The sequence below is a fragment of the Hetaerina americana genome, unplaced genomic scaffold, assembly GCF_022747635.1.
Source record: "Hetaerina americana unplaced genomic scaffold, ioHetAmer1.1.p SCAF_7, whole genome shotgun sequence".
In the NCBI taxonomy this organism is placed as follows: domain Eukaryota; kingdom Metazoa; phylum Arthropoda; class Insecta; order Odonata; family Calopterygidae; genus Hetaerina; species Hetaerina americana.
This window is the reverse complement of record NW_027287316.1, coordinates 78,392,777-78,408,337: the sequence shown is the minus strand read 5'-3', so window position 1 is coordinate 78,408,337 and position 15,561 is coordinate 78,392,777. Positions and strand designations below refer to the sequence as shown.

At 41.3% G+C, this 15,561-nt stretch overlaps 1 protein-coding gene across 1 annotated transcript in view; it reads right to left on the bottom strand.

The window, feature by feature from the left end:
* Window positions 1-6,485, bottom strand: part of Nep2 (Neprilysin 2) — a 259,222-nt gene extending 252,737 nt beyond the window's left edge. Inside the window, exon 1 of the mRNA XM_071595689.1 lies at window positions 6,006-6,485. Within this exon, the coding sequence (XP_071451790.1) occupies window positions 6,006-6,034 (29 nt within the window). The 5' untranslated portion in view covers window positions 6,035-6,485. The remainder of the gene's footprint in view (window positions 1-6,005) is intronic.
* Window positions 6,486-15,561: the final 9,076 nt, after the last annotated feature.

Genomic DNA, 15,561 nt, shown 5'->3' with positions numbered 1-15,561 from the left:
TCAGCATGACGGCGCGGATTGCCTTAAGGAAGCGACCGTCTAAAAATATTTACGAGATTATTGGTGAAAAGTGATCGGAAAGACATTCTCCTTGGATAAGCATAATATTGGTCCGCCATTTTGGTGATAAATCGTGGCCTAAGTCACCCAGGTCATCCAATCTACTGGGACATAACGCACCAACCTTCTACACCTAGTTTCCCTCCCTAACTCTTCTCACTCTGTCTGTCCTCGTCTAAACGGAAACACATTGAATTGTCAAGAGCACTCAGGGGTAGAACATGTAGTATGTGTGATTTAAAATATAGTTGGCGCATAGAATTGGGATAAGTGACTCTCAATTCATGAAACAGTGGCTGTGGCAAATTCGAAAGCGAAACCAATGTTTGTAGAATCATTTCTAGAGGTTGATAAATAATAAGCGGACAATTTATTTCTGATAATGTCCTTCGCTATGATTTCGGATCAATAATTATTTATCGTCAGTGATATCCGATATATTCCAATCAAATAGGGTTCAAAATTAATCATCAACCCATCATATATTACATATCCATCATAGATACAACATGAAGGAATGACATTAATTGTAAAATATTACTGCCAACGTGAACATACGATTAGCGTATGAACGGTAGTCAAGAGGATTCAAAGATTCGAACATGGGAATAAGTACATGGTTTGAAAATTTAGCAGTAAGTAAACATTACGAAATTGTGAATGACACAAATTCGCCCGCATATAAGTTCCAACTTATGCACCGGTGTGGATGGGGAAACGAATGCATTCGCTCGCTCTCCCCAAGGTTCCCTCTGCGCAGGCGCCGACTCAACCGACAACAATGGAAGTCCCCTCGCACTCTTTCGGTACGCCCTCACGCCGCTCCTTTGTCGGGTTCGCTTGGCGATCGGCAATTCTTTTGTGAACCTCTTTTATTTTTTTGCACTAATCTTTCTGTTGGCATTTGAGTGAAAACTTTGAAGTCGATTCGTAACGCGTGATGTGAATAGCGAAATAATTTGTCCGTTCCGCGTTAGTCTGCATTCGATCCCCCTCATTTTGTTCGCTGAACTTGCGAACACCTTTCGCGAATAAGAAATTTCTTCCGAGTTCTGCGACAAAAAAATAAACATGAGTTGAAGAAAATATTGGCGTTCCGGCTCCATGCAATGTTTGCTTTCTCAATATTCAAGGAGAAAATGCGAGTTAGAATAAAAGAGTTAAGCAATGATTATTTCGCCATTGATCTGGGCTTGCCGTAGTCATCTTTGGATAAATAAACGTTGAGAGAGATGTGGGATGAATTGAATCAATGAGATTTTCGGCGATTTCGGATTCCTCCAGTCTTACGGACCTTGGAGCACCATGTTGTAGCGTGCTGGGAATTTTAGTAAAAAACTTTAATGATGATTTCTGATCACATGATTTCTGATGATGACATGATTTCTGTGTGTGAAAGGGGATTGAGCAGCATTTTCTCCAATGTGGGATAACATGTAGGTTTTTCAATTTTTAGGGAAAAAGAGACGTTTCTTAGATATTTTTAGCGGTTTAATTAGCCATTTTTATATTGCCTAAACGTAAGATTAATTACTGCCTGAAAGCCACTTTTGCGTCATATCCCATTAATTAATAATGAGGATGAATTTTGACTGGGCATGGCGCTTGCCCTCCAACACTACAAAATTGACCATCATCAACAATCAATGAATGTACGGTTTATATATATATATATATATATATATATATATATATATATATATATATATATATATATATATACATATACACACACACACACACACACACACACACACACACATATATATATATATATATTAGAACAAATATTCTTTCACATGGAAGTAGGTATAAGGTAAACAGATAGGAACACACACACATAAATGACGAATTTATGTGTGTTCCCATCCCTTATACGGCCCGTTCCATTTTATTTTCATTTCAATCCATTTTCTTCTCCTTAGCTCGATAACACTCGTTCTTAGCAAAGTTCTTAAGATACACTTGTCACTAGTCGTCCGAAGTGAAGTAAAATTGGGAAATTGCAGAATTCGCCGGTGTCTATGCAGTTATTCCCATTAATTATAACTGTTGGAAAGATGAGTGAAAAACTCGAAGTTAGGGTTATTAGAAGAGAATGGAGCTCACGTATTACTTATCCCTATTTGGCGTGTGAAATTACTGCTTCAGGAGGGGCAGTTTCTTTCCCCTGTGTCACCTGTGGTTTCCCAGAAAGATCTGGTATTCGAAAAATAGCACGTCTCGGGTGAGTGGCCGAGCGTGTCCAGAGGCGTCAGCCTGAATCGAACCCGGGTATTCCGGTTACCAACTGGACCACCACGTGCATCAGTTAAACATTTTTACGAGTCTCATCAAATCGCTAGCATCTAAGATATTTTATTCAATATTAGGATGTATGTTAGCAGCTATTTTACTGTTGGCATCGATAAGATTTTAACCGAAGAAACTTCGATGCGTGTTTGTATAAATGCATTTGAAAATATCGCCCTGAGCCAAATTGAAAAAAAAGAAGAAATGTAGGTCGCGGCTGACTGATGCCCCGCAGATAACAGTAATTCCGTGAATGGCCAGAGAGAGAGAGAGGGAGGGAGAGACACTCATCAGAGTCACGAAATACCACGTGACAATGCGAATGGAACACCACTACAGGATGCGAGTCGAAAGAATTGGTTTCAGAATTTCAAACATTTCATTTCATTAAGAATGCAACACGATGAATTTGACTCTTTAATTTATATTTAGGTGGTAGAATTTTGAGATGTTGTAAATTATCGTCGTAGTCATCAATCCGAATGTTCACTTAATATGTGATATTAGAGCTCTCCTTGCCATAAGCTCTATGTGGCGTGTGTAAAATTCACGCATCAACAGGGAAAAAATGGCGTCCAGTTCCTTTCCCTGGGCTACCCATGGTCGCCGAGTAAGATATGGTAAATAAAAAAAATATCAGAGTTTAAGAGGACGCCTCGATAGTTTAACTAGCTAAAGCACTCGGCCGGACGTGGAGGGATCAGGGATCGAATCCGGGTCAAGGTGAATGATTTTTCCTCTCTGAAATTGGTGCATTGTCAGATGCGGTACCCGAAAACAATCACACCACTTGATTGAAGCTGAAGGTGCCCAGAGGTGCGTGATTAAATCGAACCTAGGTCCTCCAGTCAGTATCCCAGTACTCTACCCATTGGACTACCTCGTTATGCGCTGTAAATGAATCACTCTACAATATTATGCACTTTCTATCGTCATACATTGGTTTCAATTGTAATAAAAAGTGTGAAATATAACAAAACGATCAATTTTAAGCACGTCGATTAAAATATCAAAACGATCAAATTTAAGCATTGCTCTGAGTCGGAAGGATTTAGTATTTAGAAGATCTCTGAACGTAGATATTTTGTCAACGCATTACGGTTGAGTATCGGAAGGTGGTTAGTTCCATCCCAGCGAACGTTAAAATAAGAATTTATTTATTTATATCGAGTAAATATTTTATGAGCACCACAACTGTAGGTCGACCAAAAGTTATTAACATAAGCAGACATTATCTTTTAAATTTTCATCCCTCACTTCATTTTATTTATCGATTTAAATGCAAAAGTGGATTGCACATTAATATTTTTATTCTTCCACGCGAGTTCCGATCTTTGCAGAACCTTAAGAATAAATACGAATTTGCATGAGTCAAAACTTTTGGGTCGGAAGAAAGAGATTTTTGTGCAATTTACTCAGTCAATTTAAAAGCCTAAAATGCTATATGCAATATGTATTCTGTGGCATCATTCAAAGAAAAATATTGTTCACTCGCATTCTGCTATCACAAACAATTAAAACAATCTCCTAAATCCTGGATGCATGCAACTATGGCAAATTAAAAATTCACTCGTTAGAAATACGTGTACGTGGACGGGATAACTCGCGTGTTCAATCCCGGCGTATTTCACGTGACACCATTGGCAAACACAGTCCGCCTTAAAGTCCTGAGCGGATTAGAGGTTCTGAGAAAACCACAAGTGGCTTAGTAGGGATAATCACGGTATGCCCAATCCTTCCACTTTCCGTGATATGTTATTTTCCTCGTTGGTGTGTGTTACGAGATTCATGTCCTCATGCGCACGGAGTCGACCAACACGATGGTTAACTCTGGTTATTTTTGGTATTGGTGTCAAAAATATCAATATCTCCCCCTGACGGCTCGTGTCTCAATAAAGCCACACACGCCGCAGTGATCACTTCCCGATGACCCACTTGGTGAAATTCGTATGTTTATATAAGACTCGGTTTTCTTAACTTCGGAAATTAACAGGCCATATTGGGGTAAATGAACTTACCCCCACTCATTTATTTCAAGTCATTACTTTCCCAGCGTTAAATAATTGAATACGCTTTTCCTTACTTCAATTCGTTTGTGTTCTAACGCGAACGACCGTACGTATTCCTTAAAAATCTTTCTGTTAGTTTCAGTGGAAAAACTCGTTAGAGCCTTGGGCACAGCCTTCCTCTGACGCCAACTCTAGGGCCTCAACTGATTTTTACGCAAACCACAAACGCCGATGCTCAATTAAAAACACTAAATGATATTTGAAATTGAGCATTATAATTTTTAATTGAAATAGTAAAAAGCTAAATTTTATCCTTAAATTTGTTTTTGATAATGCAGATATCTGATCTCCTTCATGGAGTAGTAGTAGTATTTAGGGGAGGCGACCGACAGTTGAGGTCATTTGCGCCATGGGGGATGGACAGGAAAGGATGAAGGGTGGAGAAAAACCCGGCGTCGGCATTAGCCTGATCTTTACGAAAGGCGCCAAGGGGTCCGCAGCTTAACGTCCCATCCGACGGACGGCGTACTCACTCAAAGTGCCCTCCACAAAGCTCCTCAAGCAGGGATAGGGATACCACTGAAAAATATTCAACACCGCCGGGATTTGAACCTGGGCCCTCTGGGTGGGAAGCCAATACGATAGCCACCTCACCATCTCGATCCCCTCCTTCATTGACTTACGTGTTGATGTAAGAGAGTAGTTAACGTGTACGAAGTAATTTATATATATATATATATATATATATATATATATATATATATATATATATATATATATATATATATATATTTCCGTTAATGTTCTTAATGCGGACCACACTTTCGGAAAAAATCTGAGTATTGTGCGGCCAGTTGATAGGCAAAGTTTGTGCATCAGTGTGTTAAGTTGTGGTCCAGGTTCCAAGCGGATCTGGTCCGCGGGGTCGGTCCTAACCGCATCCGGAAGACCGTCGGTGAAAGGTGGAGGCATAATATTCACCGCCAGAAGTTCGTGTGAGATATACGTATAGATAGATATCCTACTCTGACGTAGAGGAAAACAGCTGACATTTTACAGTATTTATTCCGTACTTGGGGTAAGGAAAGCCATTATTTTGTTATTGAACGTCGCACTCGGTCGATTCTTTCTGGTTCTCTCAAGCTTTTCCAGAGTAACATTTATTTGCGGCGGCGCGAGGAGATCAGAACGGCAGTAGTATTGTACTAGGATAAGTGAGGACTAGTGTTTTTGAATTTCGCATCAGGCAGTGAGGAACCGAAGAGATTTTTGTTTATGTCAAGTTTTTTTTCCTAAGTACCGCCTCCCGCCGCAAGCGACTCCCACGGGACCCTGGAAACCGGTCAAAAAATACCAGTCAGGGCATACAAAATTTTGTACAACATCTTATTCTCTTCGTGTGTTATTTTCGCAAGAGATGTAAGCGCGGATTTTACGTCTTCACCATTCGGAGGCCTAAGTGGATGGACAAGATCGCATGGGTCGAATTTCGATCATCCGAAGTTGTAGCGCCGAAGTGCTCGCACCCCTTGCTTTCTCTTCCCCCTTTTGCGATCTCCTCGTCCCTCCCTCCCCCCACTCGACGCCCTCACCGCCACGCCCCCCCTCCCTGTGTGTGCGTGCTAACACAACACTACTACTCACTTGATAACGGTCCTCCGGACGTTGGTCATCTCGCCTTGCGGTTCCTCCTCCTCAAGGGCGACACTCACGGCAATAGTAGCCCGTCTCCTACGGCTACAGGCTCCGTCCTCCTGCAGTGACGACGGTGGTGCAGGGCCGATCCTCAACCCGGAAGGGCGGACGAAGGACCCACGGGAATATGCGCTCGTGCCTCGAGTCGTCGATCGAACTGCGACTCTCTTGGACGAGGTCGGCGATGAAGACGAAGCACTGTCCACCTACGAAGACCCCTCACAACTGGGTGGCCTCACGGGGGGGGTCGCGGTCTCCAGGGAAACGAAACGGGGCAGGGGTGAACCACGCAGGGGTTTTCAAACTGTTAATTAAGCGGCTTCGGGCGCCCGCAATCTCCGCTGCCTACTCGGGCAAGGAGGTGAAGGGAAACGGTTGGGAAGGCGGCGTTCCTTGCGGTGGTGTTTATTATGTCCACGCGAGCACCGACCTTACGCTGTACTGTGGCTAGGTGGCTCCTTGTGTGTTGGTGGAGGAGTCAGAGGGGGGGTAAAGGGGAAGGGAGGGAGATAGTGAGAGGGAACGGGTTCTCGTAACCACGCGACCAGCCAATCAACAACGCAGGAACTCGCCTCCTCCTACCCGTTCCACTTCCCCTCCCGCCCCTCTCCCTCCCCTCCTCCCCCTCCCCCTGCCTCCTCCCCACCTCGGAAGTGGCACATGCCATCCCCTTCATCCCTCAAAGTCTCCCCCTCTATCCCCACCCTCCCTCCCCTCAAAACGACCCTCTCCTTCCATCCCCTCGCCCCCTTCCCACCATCCAAACACACACACACACACACCTGCACATTTCTCCCCTTTTACCTTTCCATCCCTTCTACCACCCACCTCAAGATTTCCATCACTCGCACAGCACCCATTTCACCCTCTCTCCCCTAGCTACCCTACACCACCTCTCTCTATCTCTCACCTCTCCCCTTGGTCTCTGATTCCGACTCTCCACTTTCTCTCTCTCTCTCTCTTTCTCCCCATAATTCCTTCCGTTCATTCACATTTCATGTGATCTCCCTCTCTCTCTTTCTTCTTTTTTTCTTTCTTTCCCAAACACTACCACTCTAATTTTTGTTTGTTTTTTTATCTACGCCGAGAAAATAAAAAAATACCCCCCCCACCCACCTCCCCCCTTCGCCCCTCATCAGCCTTCCTTCCTTCCTTCCGCCTTCCCTTTGCTCCACACCGGAATCAGCGTCGTTTGCTCTCGACACCGCGCCGCCCCCGCCCAGCCCCTCTCCTCTTCCACCCTCGCCCTCCACCCCCCACCCCTTCTCCTCTCTTACCCTCCCTTTCTCCTTTCGCTCACTTTAAGGCCCCCCTCTCGCCGTCCCAATGGATTGGGACATCCCGCGGCGTCCCGTTCCTTTCGCTCGCTTTGGGAGAGTTTTTTTTTTCAAGACTCGATGTTGACAAACAAATATGTGAATAGTTAATTGATGAACATGGTTACAACACTGAACAGTGAAATATCTAATAAGATTAAACCTACCACATTACGTTCAACCCGTAGGTCGTACCGATAGGTAAGGATAGAGCTCACCTAATACAACCTCCGCGTGTGTAATTACCCCGCACTCCGATAAAAAAGGTGTGTGGCAGGGGGTGCAAACACCAGGTGGAAAGGATAAGGTATCTACATCTACGTATTGAAATTCTGCGCAAGAAAATATTTTAAAGGGTTGGGAAAAGGACAAAAAAACATTCGCCAAAAATCCCCGGAAAAGGCGTGCGAATTCATGTACGTGCTAGCAAAAAATGTAGATTTGCATCTAGATCTACATATTACCCCACAAGCCGCCACAAAGGTGTGTGGCGGGGGGTTTTAGGTCACACCCGTAAAAGGGAACAAAACCCTGTACAAGGCTTCAACTACATCTAGGGCAAATCCAGCTAATCTGTACACAAATCCCGTTGATCTTTTAAATAAATGTACAACCGAACATTTATTGAGGTCTAAAGACAATTCCCATTTGTGGGCACCATTTAGTAATGCAATATTTACATAAATATAACCAGTTAGATGAAATAGAAACACAATGAATTGAAACTTAATGTAATGACGAAATAATAATATTTACAATGCTAACTTCCTTAAATTGAATTTGATACATACATTTACATCTGGATGGGATCTTAACATTAAATTGTAAAAAGAAATGATACCATTACCTACATGATTTCCATTTAATTGATTCTTATTCCCATTACATGACGGCGAAAGGACCAATCGGAAACAGAACTAATAATACCTATGCCATCAAATAATTCCAGAATTTGAAGCTAATATAGTTTAAAATAGCTACCCTATACCAATTCTTATATTTTAAAATGACAGTAGTAGTCTCGACTTAATAAGGAGAGTTTTGTGTAAAAAAGAGTCCAACTCAGAGATAATTTACTGAGGTACTTCCAAAAGAGTGTAGATTTCACCCACTGTAAATGTTCTCAAGTGCAAGACGTAGGAGGGAATGCAAAAGAAATACTCAACCACATAAACCATAATAGTAAGAAACCGGAGTCACGCTAGAATTATTAAAAACAATGAATTTACAAGTCGGAACAAAATTAAACATTGAAAAGATATCAGGTATATTTGTAGGTGAATGTGTATGCTAGTTGGTAGTTTATGTGTTAGCATGTGGGTGGGTTTTAATTGTTCTCGAATGAATGCATGCCATTTTTTGTGGACGTATGAATTTGTGGCTTTTGGATGCGATTTATTTTCTTTTATTCCTAAATTACGGGTGGTGTCCTAACACCACCCGCCACCCACCCTTGCGGCGGCTTGCGGGGTATTAAGTAGATGAAACGATAGACCAGCACCACGCCAAGACAGGTCAAGCCATTATTGTGTGTGCAATGCACGCATCCGAATACTAAGGGTTGCTTCCCCTCTGACATCTGTACGTTGACAGTAAGATCTCAGTACCGTACATTCCTTAGTCTACGTACTACGTCCTTCAAAGTAGAAGAGTATGTATTGTGCAAGTTAAAAGACCGGAAACGATCAATGTCTGAACGAAAGCAAAAACAATCACTCCTTAACTTTCCACCAAGTCGAAAATTTATTTTAAAATATGGATTATACATCTACGTAGTGTTCCGAATGTCACAACTGTTCCTGAATCTTTGCCTAGCCAGAGTATAATCTAGCTGATACCTTTATGAGTCACCTGGCATTTTCCATGTATACCTGCGTCTTTTGTGGTGTCTAAACCAAGTGTTGGTGATGACTAACGCCATCTCCTGCAGAACTGCACTGCTTTCTCCCCGCGGTCATTCCTCGAGCCTAAACCATAGTCCCCCACCTCGTCACCATCTCTTCCTTCGCCTACTGTCGCATTCCAATCCCCCATCACTATCAAATTTTTCCCTGCAGGAACACCTGAGATTATGTCCTCTAACTGATCGTATATCCTATCGTCCTCTTCTTCCGTATGGTTGTTCGGTGGCATGTGAACCCTAACAATAACTAAGTTCGTCGGTTCTGCTTTTATCTCTACTAGTAGTATTCTATCCGCTACCTGTTCTATGTCGTCTACGCTTCTTCCTACCTCTTATTTTAATGTTATGGCAACCCCTCATTGGCTCTCGTCCTTTCCACTGTATATTATTCTATAATTATCCCTTCAGTAATCCCCGATATCCTTCTATCTCACCTCGCATAGACCTAAAACAACTGTATATGTACAGCTCGAAGATGTACATTAACATTGGAATATTTGTTGATGCACGTATTGTTCAGTGTTGATATTTTCCTTGTCCATTGAATAAATTCTGATATCCCGTCCATTGAGATTTCTAAAGAGGCATGCTTCTCTCATATTCGATAAGCGCTCGGATTTATTTCCGTCTGTCGAAAATCCAAATCTTAAACGCCCGAAGGGATTTTCTTCCGAAGAGAAGGAACCCACTCCGTTAATTTACTTGAAGGGTCCGCGCGTCACGCTTTCTTCTTTCCATTTCAGTGGCTCCAAAGTTTTCGGACCAAACGGTGATATACTTCCACCCTGCGAATGGAATACTTCAACAACCCTGCCGAAATAGGCTTCCCGCGCATTAACTGCAGATACGGGAAGCCGTGAGTGGACTCGCTGACGCGCATGGGTAGGTGGTTCAGGAAACATAACAGCCCTTTATCTCTCTCTCCCATGGTTGAGCAGGGGCGGACAACATCGGAAGTCCCTCTTCCCCCACTGCATTCTGCGGCAGAATTTTCGCCGTGTCCGTAAATGCCGTCCTTGAGTGCGCTCAACATTAATAACCTCGAGCTTTATGGTATAGTCTGCGTGGTACAGCGTTCGTTCATCGGGCTACCCCGAGGGTCAAGAGTTCTAATCTAGGGGTTTGCCTATGTAAGGGCTAATATATTAGGCGAATTGGCACTTGTTTAGAGCTATGTCTTTCTAGTATATTTATAAATTTGCAAGTTATTTGAGGTTCTGTACTGAATACTTTCTCCCTTTTTCTCCCTCTCCCATATCCTATTGTAATAATTACCCTTCCCAGCTGGTGCTTGCAACCCCTGCCACACACCTTTGTGGTGGATCGCGGGTATTTTATTTTGGTGTATGCTATATTTCCCTAATTTCGATAAACGGTGCTAATAAATATTGGCATTATGTTCTGATTATTATTCGAAAATTCCGATGTGTTATGTTTTTATAAAAACCGCCCACTTAAGCACAGCCGATTAAATAAGCGCCCTTCGACAACAGAATGCGCATTGTAACATAATAGCCTCTTTTTAGGGTGTTTGGCAGGGGGCGATTGTACACTACCAATGCAACATCAAGGATAAGCTTTTCTTAATTATTTTTATTTTTTAAATAATGTAGATCGTAACTACTACCGTTGCATGCACTACGCTACATGAGTGAGCTATACAAGAAGAGCCGTAGGCAAAAAGAATTACAATTGATACTAGATAAGATAAAGACTAGATGAATTGTGCTAAAAAAGGAAAATACTTTTGCCCCGCCTAGCGCGTCCGGTCAACGTCATTCTGACCCCTTATCGTTCCTGGGAAAAATGAAATCTTAAATTCATCTTTTCTTCACTTAATCTACATAATTTTATTTACTTAATCTCTCCTACTTGACTGCGATGGAGCTAATAATACATTTTGAACACCATTGCTTAAGAGAACTCCTTCCAATTTATGCAAGAGATTTAATCTGTAATTCAACCTTCGCTCCGACCTAGTTCCTCTAATAATCTTGATACGTGGCTCAGTTTATCATAAAATCGTCTTACCCAACTTACTCCTCTGCACTGCACGCGATCTAATTTGGCAATCATATGTGATGCGGCAACGTACGTAGGATGATGGGGCTGATGATGAATGCTCAGTATCAATGCCCTCAAAAATAATATTTATAAAAAAAAAATTCTATGAGAGTGAAAGATTCCATCTTAAATTTTTCGCAGCAATTACTGCCTCTGACTAGTTAGTATATTGCTTGGGTTTATGTAGATCTTTTTAATCTTTGTCGTTCGTGGCAAAGTCTTGTAATGCGCGTCTTCATGTGGGTGTGATTTGATAAGCATTGAGGTAGGAACACAATCCTTACGAACTATTACAACCATATTCCCATGGTTACATATTCTTCATTATTTCATTCACCCAAATACCCAGCGATCCACCGAAAAGGCGTATGGCAGTGGGTGAAAGCACCAGGTGGAACCGGTAAGTGATGAGGGAGAGTAAGGGTGTCTAAAGGGTTAGGAAAAGGGGAAAATATCCTCTTGAAATCCTTGAAAAAATGTGTTTTTCATTCATTCTGTTTACAAAATCCTCTCCCCTTTCCTGTACCTTTGAATCGATGGGCTGTGCAGCCGATAATGGAAGCTATTTGGGAATGTAGAGGCTGGCGCACCGCTATTAACAACCATCATCAGGCATAAGTACACTTTACGTTTAGTGACATTAGTTTCCGATGTGCTCGGTTTGCTGTACGTGTTCCTTGTCACTAGTAATAGGGATGTGCACATTTGTGAGTGGATCCTTCAACCCACAATTCAATAAGTCCGGGAACTTATTGAACGGAATATATTTTGGGATGCTCAAGGTATAATTTACATCGACTATATTGAAAAGTGAAAATTGATCAATGGCGACTATTATATTGATTTTTTGCAGCTTTTGAAGGAGGATATCGCAAAAAAACGACCGCACATGAAGAAGGAAGAAAGGCTCGAATGAGGAAGTCATCGCTGATCAACTGAAGCTTCTTCTTTTGAGAGGACAATTATACAAATCGTTTTACAAGCATTGAATCGAAAAGTTAGAAAAGCATTGGATGATTGTATGTTTAGCTCTTGAAGGTGATTATGCTGATGAATAAATAGGAATTTTGCGAAACAAATGTTCCCTTTTTAGTCCCGGGACTAATTGAACGATGGGTTATTGAGTTTCCACTCAAATTATATCTTTTGGAATAATTTTTCGCGGAATCGTACGTATATTCATCTACCTATACTTGGCTGATTATAATAATACGACGAATGAATTACTTAACTAGGGTAGAGTTGAATATCGCGTTTATCCACTCTCAGTTGGATTCTTCGACATTTAAACTTAAAGAGTCAGAAGTCTTAGGGATAAATAGTATTTTTAGGAATTCGGAAGCCATTTGATGTTTAATAGACTTAAGCGGAGAAAAAAAGGTCTCATTTGTAATGTTTCTGAGAATAAATTTCATGTACCGTCATACCACGGTAAGTTAAATCATGGAAATAAGTTTAGAGAGATAATCCGTTGAATACAAAGGTCTAAATATCACATATGTCACGAAGGACAGAGTAGCAGAACAACTCTGGTGCCGTGGAATTAATGTCGTTATGCTGAATGCCATCCTGTTGCGGTTGTTATTAGTTTCTCCAACTGTGATTTTATTTTTCTGCTTGCCAGTATCACGTCTCGCACATTTATATCAAGTACTTTCAACGAAAATAAGTAATGTTTATATAAGCATTAAAAATGTGGTATATATTATAAAATTGCATATAAGAATTAGTTATAATGGCCCCACACTACTTAGGTAGATCAGACCACATAGATAAAATAAGGGAGATAGATTCCAGTACAGATAGATACAAATACTCATTATTTCCCCGAAAAATCAGAAATCATAATAGCAAGAAACCGAGGTCACTTTAGAAATATTAAAAACATTGAATTTACAAGTTAGGACAAAATTAGACATTGGAAAAATATTAGGTATATTTGTAGGTGCATGTGTATGTTAGTCAGTAGTTTGAGTGTTTGCATGCGTGTGGGGTGTAAGTGTTCTTGCATGAATGTATGCCATATTTTTTTGTGGATGCATGAATTTGTGGTTTTTGCATGCGGTTTTTTTTTTTTCTTCCTAAATTACGGATGGTGTCCTAACAACCCCCGCCAAACGCCCTTGCGGCAGTTTGTGGGATATTATGTAGATGTAGATGTAGAATACAGTAATTTTAGGCTTTAAAAAAAATATAAACAGCATTTGAATTATGAAACACTTCTTAAGCAAGTACCAGGTAGGCAACATTTGATATTGATACTTCATTCCTTGTGTGAACACACCTCCGAGCGAACACCCTGGTGGTGGCTTGAATGGCGCAATGTAGATGTAGATTGTAGTTTGCCATCGTATTATATTGCTCAACAGATTCAGGCGAGATGTAGTGGAAGCAGATTTTTCACAGACTTTTCCACAGATCTACTTGTAACGTACAACCGACAATGCCGACCCCGGTGGCGGCGGGGTAACGTCCTCGTCTGCCATTCCAAGGGTCGCGGGTTCGATTCCCGCCTGGGTGAGTTTCCCTACATCTAGGGCTTGGGTGTTTGTAAATGTGACCATTGTTATCGTTGTTAACAGTTCGATGTAAAGGCCAAAATGCGCTGTTTTCGGACTAATTCTAAATAAATAAATAAAATAAATAAATAAAATAAATAAATAAAATAAATAAAATAAATGAAATAAATGAAATAAATGAAATAAATGAAATAAATGAAATAAATAAATAAAATAAACAACGCGTTTCAGTTTATCGGACCAACTTCAGGTACAAGACGAGATTCAACATGTGATACATCAAGCTGTTTGAGGATGTGGGGGGAGGGAAGAAAAGGGTGAGGAGTAAGATAAGAGGGGGACAAACAGGGGAAATATGGAAAACCCAAAGGAACAGAGAAAAGAAATGAATGGAGAGGTAAAAAGAGAGGGGGGGAGGCATAAGCACTTGTGATCATTATTTGAGAAGACGGTGGTCAGGTAGCCGGTGTCCTGGCGGTAGGAAGGAGGCAAGAATAAAGAAGGGCCAAGTGGGAAGGGGGCATAGAAGGGATATATGCAGGTTGAGGGATGAGGTATTAGTGATTCTAAGAAGGACATTATCGGGGAAGGGTTGTTCGACACATGTGGAGAGTGGAGGGTAGTGGGGGTGGTTGGATGGGAAAATACGCGAAGGGTGGCGTCAATAGGAGAGAGAGGGAGGTTCACTATTTGCTGTGGAAACGAAATTCTGAGGAGAGGAGAGTGGTTTCTAAAACTATTGTCGTTTAAAAGAACATTCATATTTAATTTTACAATTTCAATTTGCTCTAAAATATCTATTTGTAAGTATTTGGCCCATGTTTTGATAGTGTAGAATTTCCGCATTAAATTTACATGAGTGGGATAATTGTAGCAGATGCTTAGCTAGGAGTGAAGTTTCACCAAGAGTCATTCCTCCAGCACCTTTCCTGCTCTTTTATTCTGGTTTTGACACTTCTTCCGGTCTGGCATAGTGTTCAGCTCATGTCATAGGAACAACACTTCACCTTGTCAATGCCAAATTGTGAGAAGGGTTCTTCTACTTTGTCTTTGTTGCGGCGAAGGATTTTTCCCAGAATTTCCGGATTATGAAATGAGTTATTGAATTTTCGGGCAATCTTATTAGAAATATCACCCACGAACAGAAGACGACACCACTTTTTGGACTTTTCTTGTGTTGGGCCACGGGAGCATAGCTGTGAAATAGCTTTGAATTTTAATGTTTTCTTTAAGGGATTGGCGACAATATTTACACTATAGCCATCGAATAATGCTATTGATATAATAATGTACAGCTCATGGTTGAAATTTTTTAATGCTACGGGTAAATTAACAAGTCGGTGTATCGTTGGTGTATTGTATTACGTAAATATTATTTCGTATTATCGTGAATAGTATTTCCTCCGCACAGTCCGCAGTATCTCAAGATTTTAGTTGGTTCTCGATCCCATTTCTAGGAGATATATCATATAAGATTTCCAACTGCCAACCCAACTCCCTCAAAGCAGCCTTTTACTCACCCCTAACCCTCTCAAAACTGCTAGTCAATGGTAAATCAGGTATTTATAAACTGAAATACGAGATTTGCAAACACCTTTTATGTCGGTCAGACAGGGAGAAATGCCGAAACACACGCAGGTGTTATGAAACTAAAATTAACAATTCCCTTTTTGCTAAGCACCTACTCGGATTCGACCACAGCA